The sequence below is a fragment of the Saccostrea cucullata genome, unplaced genomic scaffold, assembly GCF_032062105.1.
Source record: "Saccostrea cucullata isolate Sc308-1 unplaced genomic scaffold, CSIRO_AGI_Scuc_v1 ctg702, whole genome shotgun sequence".
Lineage (NCBI taxonomy): Eukaryota > Metazoa > Mollusca > Bivalvia > Ostreida > Ostreidae > Saccostrea > Saccostrea cuccullata.
Window position 1 is genome coordinate 128,701 of NW_026920084.1, and position 10,153 is coordinate 138,853.

Below are 10,153 nucleotides of genomic sequence, written 5' to 3' on the forward strand. Positions count from 1 at the left end.
GAAATGACCGATTTAATTGATATAGGCGTAACTTTTCACATTTTTGATGAAATGCTTTGAAACTCATAATATAAGGATATATTAGTAGCATAGACAATATGACATGGTCAAAATAGCAAGATCTCACGCGCATGCACGTGCGCTTCGCTCTGATTGGCTGAAACAAAAATCTCAATATCTTTTCTGTTTTTTGACGAAATGCTCTGAAATTTAAAACTTAGGCATATTTTAGCATGTTCTACAATACGATATATAGCAATTATCATGAAAACACGTGCATGCACGTGCGCTGCAATCTGATTGGCTTAAAATTTAAATAGCTATAACTCCCTTGATTATCAACCAAACAGGATGGGATTTGGAACATAGATAGACATAATGGAGCTCTACAAGAAGGTATGGTCATCATGCACCTGCATACATGTGCGTGTACATGTGCTGCAATCTGATTGGCTGAAACTTTAAACAGGTATAGCTCCCTTGGTTTTCAACCAAACGGGGTGGGATTTAGAACATATATAGATGTAAAGGACTTCTACAAGAAGGTATGGTCACCATGCTCATGTATGCACGTGCGTGCACGTGAAATGAGTAAAATCAAAAATACACTTGAATGAGCGTATTTTTTAAATACTTTTGGATTAAATACTTTAATATTTAGTATATTAAAATATATAGATTCTGTAGACAATATGATATGGTTATTACGCATATGCATTCACACGCGTGCAATGCTAAAATTTGAATGAACTTGGTACACTTCTGGGTAAACGTTAAAGTCTCAAATGCATAGGGTTTGTCTTATTTAATGAAGCCAACAGGGGTCAGGCACCAAAATGGAGTTGGGGAGCGTTTGGGGAACATCTGTAACGGTCCCCGTTACAATTAGCACTAGTTGGTCTGGTAACGACCACCCTCGCCTTGGTGCTGGGAATGCGACATGGGGGTTAAAAAACCGTTGAAACATAAATGTTTGTTTTGTTTTTTTTGTTTAATCAGTACAAATACTCTAACTTTATTTTTATATATTTCAGCATTAATTTGTCAGCATACGGGTATTTCATACAATTATTGCTGTTTTTTGAGGTCAATACAATGATTTAGCCATCTTAGGGGTACAATATTCACCGAGCCCGAAGGGCAAGGTGAATATTGTACTTCGAAGATGGCTAAATCATTGTATTGACCGAAAAACAGCAATAATTGTTTTATTATATGATTCACTGATAAAATGATACAGCTTATTACTTGTTTGCATTTAATTAAGTCCTAGCCAAATACAAGAGAGAACCGGAATTAAAATGTAAATAAACCTTATTAGTCGCATCCATTTGAAATGTTTTTTATCAATTTTATTTAGTTGCCATGAAAAAAAATATAATATCAGTTTTTTTATAGGATAGATTTTGAAAGGAAGGAGTATTATCAGGGAAAACTGACTGCCAAAAAGTAAAAAGTATTGTTCAGTTAAAGTGTTGGAGGGGAGTCCCTGCATCCCCTCTTACCACCCTGAACTGAAAATATATATTCGCTTATGTTTTGTTCACATGAAAAAAGTCATAGTCCATTAAATAGCTTCCCAAAACAATTTGTATCAATTTGGAATTTCCTGATCTATTTTTAGATCAATGTAGAGGAAATAAATCCTTGTATTGACCTGCAACGTCACGTGCAGGTCAATACAGCGTAGTATTTTTCTAACATAGTTGGATCTCAGCCAATCAGAGAGATGAAAATTATTCAATCATATAATAAAGAAAATTGTTTAATTCTAAATGATTTTGTAGGTTTAGAATAAGAGTACATGTACTTCGAATGAACTGTTCACAAAATTAAAGTTTGTTTAAAGTTACATAGTGAGTCAATATCATGCGTTTCTTTTAAGAAAATTAAAACGATCATGAATATCATAAACTACAACGATATATGAGAAATATGAATAAAGCGAAGTTTTGAGATTTCAACTGATTGCAAAGCGAGAAAATACCGCAAAATGTGAGTGGATGTAAACAATGTCAAGGCGTCTTTTATTCTTTATTTTACAACATTGACTTGGAGCAAGCAAAAGTGAGGAATAAGTGCTAATCACCTTTTTTTTTTAAAGATTATATGAAAATCCTTGGTCGTCCGACATTTATATCTTTGGAGTTGGCATCATGGTAGCTCCAACTTTTCTGCGCATGCGTACAATTAACAGGAAGATGAAAACTACATGTAACATGATCGTGTTGGGGTAAAAAAAAAAATATTTTCACTTATATTTTCCTATATAAAAATACTTTTTAGGTTCTGAAACCTGTAGTTTAATCATCTAAAACCTTATTATTAACTTTGAGTAAAATTTGCAAGTGTCTTGCAGGTATTCTACTTTTGTCAATGTTCACGTTTTTTTTCTGATTCGGTGTCTCGTTCAGAAGAATATTATGAAATGTATGAAAAAATGTGCCATTTGTATGCTCAAAATACATTGATATATTCAGAATTTTGAACTTAAAAGGAAGAGATTCATTTAAATTCCATTTTTGACAATTTAATTACTCTATGCAATAAAAAACATGACAACAGTATTCATGATCATAATCATTGTTAAAAATACATCATAATGATTAATTGAATACGTCATTGATTTATATGTAGACTGGCTTTCTGGAGGCAATGCGCACTTTTGTCTAACGTTCCCGGGGCACAGTTTACCTATCGAGTTCACTGGCAATGAATAAATGTTTCGCAGAAACGTACATGTGAACCCCCACCCCCTTCATTGTCATTTCGTATGTGAGTCTTTTTTTGAGTATGTTTGATTAATTTTTAAGAGAGTAGGAGATTTTATTATTTCGTCTTGAATTCAGGGAAGATTTAATAAAATTAAACTAAAGGACAGCTACTGACATTTTTAAAAAAATTTCGAACATTATAATACTTCAATAATATATTACAAATGATACCAACTGACTTTAAAGTTTATATTTTGTAGAATTCACGCTAATGTTTGCGAGTTAATAGCGAAAGCTTCATCTCTCGATTTCAAAAAAATAAAACCCCTATTTAAAGGTAAATAAACTTAAAGACATTTTACGCCAGTTTGAACATCTCATATAAATCATAACAGGTTCGGTTTTATGTTGATGTTTTTAATAAAAGAGGGATTTTCCTCCATTGATTAACGTTACGGCCTACCAGGGGTTTTCATCCAATCGTTTTGCACGTAAAAGCCTTTCGCGTAGAGAGAACCTGGATCAATAACCGCTTAGTGGGTAAAAGAGTTTTTCTGCGTGTCTGTCCGTCAAATATAACAACTACAGGGGTTTGGAGTTATCAGCAGATTTTGTGTTATCGTACAATTTCTACAGCAAAGTGTAAAGACGGATCAAGGTGTCAAATTGCCTTTTTTCTGTTGATACACCACTGACCTAGCTGCGAGGTAACAGATATACGACATTCACAATGGGGTAAACTAGTGATTCGGAGAAGAAAAAAAGACTGAGACCCAGGTGTTAAATCGCTATGTTCCATGTCGATTCATTCTTCAATTATGAATAGTGTTGTTTTGGAAAAGTTTACTAGCCGGTTGATCACTTACTAGGAATCTTTACAATTTTACTGCAGCGAAACTGGTTGTTTAATCCCCACACTCAATTTATGCCTTTGGATAGCCACTGTCATTCTGAATGTTAAAAGGATGCGTCGTTTTTCTGTGTGATTGTAGTCAATATATAAATTTAGCCAGAATAACAATGATAGGATATGCGGGGTGTAAATTTGTTTCGAACTTTTAGAAATTTTAGGAAGAAGTTGTGGTCCCACGTACTGTTAATCGGATGCTTACTTCTTGGTTTAAGTGTTCTTAGTTTCAATACTCGAGCCCTTAGACAAAACGGGCTTAGTTCACCAAAATCTTCGTCAGAGGAGTCTTATTCCAAGCTTCCAGACTTTGGTCATCATAACCGAAACTTGCGGAATATCTTGCCATACGACGGTACACACCGGCGACGAAATGATCAACCAACGAGAAAATCCCTTAACAAAGCTTACAGACTCTCAGATAATTGGAACATGACTTTGACATCTGAATCAAGTCAAGCGAAAGTCCTGATGGAAAGGGGCAGCGAAAAACCGGGAGAAAGTGGGGGTATGAGAAAGCGACGACTTCCCCAAGCAATAATCATCGGGGCGAAAAAGAGCGGGACCCGTGCCTTGTTGGAATTTCTACGTGTCCACCCAGACGTTCAGGCTACTGGTCCAGAGCCGCACTTCTTCGATAAAAATTATCACAGAGGGCTGGAGTGGTACAGGTACGAATTTGTGGGGGTGGGGGTTTCATTTTGCAGGGATATGAGAATATTTTCCAGGTCAAAACAAATTGATGGACGATCATGATGCATCGTTGATAATTAAGCCGCCTAAAGTTCTATTTTTTATTTACCCGTTTCATGTCCTTTAACTTTAAGCTAAAATATAAACACAGAAAACATTAATCAATAAGTGAATGCCTTTTTTTGTCCCGTCCTTGGAATTTATATAGTCAATTATCTGTCACTGATAGATAAAAAAAGTGTTTTAACATTGTGCAATCAAAACTAATGGATACATCGCTGTCCAAAAACAGATGTGCAAGTTTTCAAATGTAAAACCTAAAAATTGTCTCCGGTCATCCTCCTTCAAGAAATCGTGTAACATATTACTGTGTACCCAAATGTAACATCATAGCGTGGATAATTTACGACTCGTCGAGTCAGATGTCGGTTTTAGATACTGTCGGTATCAAGTTTATTGTGAGGTCAGTGTTAATAATTTCATAAAAAGCGTTTTTGGCGTCTTTTGTTGAAGAGATTCGAATTTTAATGAAGTTGTCTGGATGAATGAGCCTTGCGAGCACTGAACAGGGAAAAATCATATTAACGCATGTATGATAAATGCTTTTACTGGCACCAATACACACTCTCGATTCGCTTCTGTACTTTACTAAAATTAAACTTTTTGTGTGTGTCTGCATTTATAACAGGGACAAAGTATCCATAAACAAACTTCTATTTTTCAATCAACGATTCTTAATTTTCAATAAAATTTTTAAACGGAACAAGATGCTAATCTCAGTGTTTTTTGTTTGACAATTAAAAGTGCATATAGATGAAATGATTTATGCCAATATTTAATTTCTATAAAACCCAATTTTCTTTAAGAAATTCAGCCTTCTTTGCAAATTTATTATATAAACGACGTTTTGTGATTTCATCCAGCAAAAAATTTTACTGTTTTCTTCTCCGGGATATCCTAGCTGTTGCAGATGATATCAGAGACGTAATCATAAAGTAGAAGTGACAGTAATTGTCACGATTTGCCTCTACTAATTGTTTTATTGTGAGAATCTTGATATCGTTAGCAGTTTACAATGTGCCAACACTCACAATCTTTAGGCTTCTTGGAAGGAAAATGCAGATTCTTCTGTGTGGTTTTTTTATTTGCTGGAAAATAAAGTTGCAGTTTTCCATTTCAATATATTTCCCCCTGAATCTTTTAACGAGAGAAAAAAAAATTAAGTTCACTTTTTTAAATTTTTAGTCTCAATCCCAGCTGCCAGCTGGTACCTTTACAAACCAAAAGACTTTAAGTAGAATGCATATTTCAGCAAAAATTGCAATAGTGAGGACATTTTTCAGGTATAGGTGTTCTGAAATAGTTCAAAGGTATGAAGTTCTTTATATGAACATTGTCCTACCTCTGTTCCTGTACACAGGCCAAAATTACAATATGCATTACACATGATCTATGCATTTGCGTATTTAATATCTGCATAATTTTTGGAACGAAGTGAACTTGTCATTCTGCTCTCAGTAATGAGAATCAAGGAACAAGTGCAATCATAAGTGCAAACAATCTATCAGAAAGCGGTTAATTTACTCTTCATTCCTTTGGCTATTTTCTAACCAGAATACTAGTACTGTGTATTGATGGTAAATCAAAATTTTATAAATTACCAGACTAGCTCCCGTGTAGCGCTCAGAGTAAACCCAAGAGCAACAGGACATGTTATATGACGGTGAATCCATTAGCAAATGACATACCTTTATTAACTATACTAAGTATATGTTATGTGCAATAACTTTGATCACAAGAAGTAGACATAATAATAATGCTTCTATTTTCCAAAGTAGTAAAGCTTCATTGTTTATCATTGCATGTTAAATAAATGTCATCTTAATTTACCTATCCGTCCATGTAGAACATGCAGTTAGTGTTCAGTTCATCAATATCATTTTTGTTGTTTGGCCAGCTCTATTTTCTTTGGTCAATCTAATGACCAAAAAGAATGTAGCTCGGCACAAAAAAGAAATCCAGATAGTGGACAACGAATCAGAATCTTATCATCTCCAGAAATAGTAGGATCTTACATCCAACTTGTAAGAACTGTTTTAAAAATGGCAATATTAGCTTATTCTCTATTTTTTTGGCGTTGATTGATGAATCTTCTTCTACTCTGTATGTTAACAGCATTTGCCTACAAGTACTTTTCTACCTTAACCAAATTACATGTCGAAAAACGTCCAATAAACGAGTAATTATCCAAAGAAAATAATCAATATCTGGTATATGTTCCAATTAGCTTACCGTGATTGCTCTTTTCATAAGAAAATAATACATGAACATTCCCAGTTTCTCATGAAAAGTTTCCTCAGAATAATTTTTATTTCTATTAAAAAAAAAAAATAAAAGTCACTGTCCTTAATTAAATGAACGTTTCGATTGATGTTTAACACAGTATATATGTGTTAACAGAAGTGAACACCAAAGTTTTCATCCCTTTCAAACATGATTGTTTCTGAAGTGTAAAGATACTTGTCGACAGCTGTTCAAAGACTGTTATAGTCGTAGCAATCAGTTGGAACACGTTCTATTGGACAAATCGTAATTACTAACAGATGAAATATCGAAAACATCTATTCTCAAACGGAAATTATATATAACAGGTCGTCCATAACTCCAAAAGGAACATGCATAAATCATTTATAATCAATAATTTCCGTACAGCTTGTAAACCATGAAGTTAAGGTTAAAGGGTTAAACTACGGCATGGGTCATTTAATTACTACAAAGAAATCTCTCTCTCCCTTCTCTCTCTCTCTCTCAACATATTCTGAAGGAAAATATATTTTTTCGCTTTATTTCCAGTCTTACTTGCATTAGATTCTAGCCAAATATTCTATAGAAAATTTGGCGAAATTCGATTGGAATACCGATATCTGTAATATCTTGAAACAACATATCAGCATGAAAATACATTAATGCCGTGGTAACATTGCAATAGATTTCCTGTCAGTGAAACTAATACCTTAAGTAATGTGTTTAATTAATAGTGTTGCTGAGCTCTTTGACTTCCGTTTTCGCTTTTATTCATAGAACCCAAAATGGATTTTTCTTCTATAGAAAATAAAAAGAGGAAAGAAATTGGTGCTATATTGGATGCAGATATTATTTTCATGTTTTCTTTTAACAGGGTTAGAGAATAAAAACGCAGTTAAAGCCAAATGCCATACTATCGATTAAAACTGAAATCGCATTCCTCGGTATCAAAAGTCATTTTAACTATTTCATTTATTTCAGCAGTTTTAACACGTCCCTGAATACAATCATTATGATCTCGTGATCCTAATATTTCATAAACAAATTCTTTCCCGCATACTTATTCATCACAATTACCTTTAGACGAGAGATATAAAGTATTTGATGTTTAAACGATTCCTTTGATTACTGTAGGTTCATGTTTTCACCAATTATCTCCCCTAATAAAGAACTTGTTTGTAAGCTTTGAAGATACTTATAGACAGTTATTAGTTACAGACCAGAGCTAGCTCACCCCGGCAGGATGTTTACAATTAATCTGTAATGTAAATACGTATGAAACAAGTGTTACTGAAACAAATTAACTTTTAACTTCAGTTAAAGGTCGATAGTGCTGTTATTATGAGCTGGTAGCGCATTCTTTTGGATATGATATTCTGTAATTGATACAATTAGAATTTTTTTTGGACAAACAGATATTTTGCCTATACTACTGATCATCACTTTATGTCCTTGACGTTTGAAATAGATATAAGTTATGACAGCTCTTCAGTAACAACATACAAATATGCTCATGTTTGAAATTCATTTTAGTCAACTGTGCCAAAATTATTGTCTCCGTTCCCAGTGACATTGTTTGTCGAGATATGACCTTATTTCAAATCACAAAAACATTTGCGATCCAAGTGGCGAGGATTATGCCCCACATAGATTTTGTAGGACGCATCGCTCCTCTGGTCGGGGAAAACCGTATGATAAAACACAACTCTGTTTTAGCACTATCATTACTACATGTATTAAACTTTATTTCATGTACACTATTCCAATAGTTCTCTTCTCTAGAATGATTTCTTCATATCTGTGCAAAATGACAAATAAGAAATTTTGCTAATTAAAAAAAATATATACTTTCAGAAACATGATGCCAGAGACGTTGCCACACCAGATGACGATCGAGAAAACCCCCAGCTACCTCATCACGAAGGAGGTGCCATCCAGGGTTTACAAAATGTCGAATCTGACCAAACTAGTCCTCGTGGTGAGGGACCCAGTCACCCGTGCCATTTCAGACTACACACAGATTCTTAGCAAACATGGCGGAAAAGTCAAGTCTTTTCAGAGTTCTGCGTTTCTGAACAACGACACAAATAAAATTAATACGTCATGGATTGTGATAAGAATTGGTTTATATGTCAAGCATCTAGAGAATTGGTTATCTGTATTTCCTTTGGAACAGATTCATTTTGTTCACGGCGAGAACTTAGTGACGAATCCGGGGGAGGAAATGAGGAAAGTGCAGGAGTTCCTAGGGTTGCGTCCTCTCTTAACGGATAAACACTTCTTTATGAACAAAACCCGAGGGTTTCCGTGTATCAGAAGAACTATTAACAGCAAACGAGGCCACTGTCTGGATGAGAGTAAAGGTCGTAAACATCCCACATTACCCGCCAAAGTGATTTCCTCTCTCAGACGTTTTTATCGCCCCTATAACGCCAAATTTTACAAAATGACAAATATCAATTTTCACTGGACATAAATCTTCGCCATTACTCTATAGGCAATCAGATTGGCCTTTCTCCCTATTTAATGACTGGGTTATGATCCCTTTTTGAGAGGTTGCCAGTAGCCTTAATTAGTGCTGAAAAATGTTACATGTATTTTATTGTATATTTTTATGTTCAGTGGCAATTCAATTATTTGATTCGGGAAATGAATCGGATGTCAAGTGATTTCATGCAATACGGGTGGTTTTATTTTCAATATTTTTTATTAGAAAGTTATTTAACATTTAAATTATGAGAAAGTATGTGTTTTTTTCAGTCTGGTGAAGGTATCGTTTGCAATCAAAATTTACAATACTCATTTAAAACTGATGTCGGTAATTATACATGTAAACCTGTCAAATGTTACTGACCTTGAAATGTACACATATGGATTTAACTTTTACAAATTACAAAAAAGTAAATATTCAAAGACTTTAAAATTTATGATTATTTGAGTAAGCGTTCGAAAATTTTATCAACTTTAGATTAATGCTGTTTTCTGTTTTGCTTGTGCAGCATACAGGAAGAATGGAAAGAATCAAGAATTGTTATTGTTCTTGCTTTTTTATTTCACTTTGCACCAGATTAATCTTGAAGAACTTTTGTTTTAAGATTTTTATTCTTTATTTCACTTTGCACCAGATTATTACCTGAAGAACACGACGAATTTAGTATTTATGTCTGTCTTTTTCAAAAAGTTATAAATTGAGAGTGCCTCGAAGTTTTTTTTATTAGAAACCACACGTTTTTGTCTTTTTCACATCAGAGATTCACAATAATAATCTAGACAATAAAATTTCTCCCGATGACAAATTTCTGAAGCATTTCCTATATACTGATGACACGGAGCTACCTAGATAAGATAATTGATTGGAGGAAATCCTTTTTTATTTACTTTGTATTGAAGAATTGTTTTTTATCAACACGAAGAATGAATTTTTTCCGTTATGTTTGAAGACTTTAAATAAAAGATATTTTTGTTATCTTTTCAGCTTTGCTTTATTTATTTAGGATTTGGGGTAAAAATTTAAACAAAAATGTTACATTGCTAC

At 33.8% G+C, this 10,153-nt stretch overlaps 1 protein-coding gene across 1 annotated transcript; it reads left to right on the forward strand.

The window, feature by feature from the left end:
* Positions 1-3,238: 3,238 nt before the first annotated feature.
* LOC134243080 (heparan sulfate glucosamine 3-O-sulfotransferase 6-like) lies at positions 3,239-9,658 on the forward strand. The gene is made up of 2 exons (XM_062725302.1): positions 3,239-4,292; positions 8,473-9,658. Exons 1-2 carry the CDS (start codon positions 3,745-3,747, stop codon positions 9,092-9,094), a joined length of 1,170 nt encoding a protein of 389 aa, XP_062581286.1. The 5' UTR covers positions 3,239-3,744; the 3' UTR covers positions 9,095-9,658.
* The last annotated feature ends 495 nt before the right edge of the window (positions 9,659-10,153 follow it).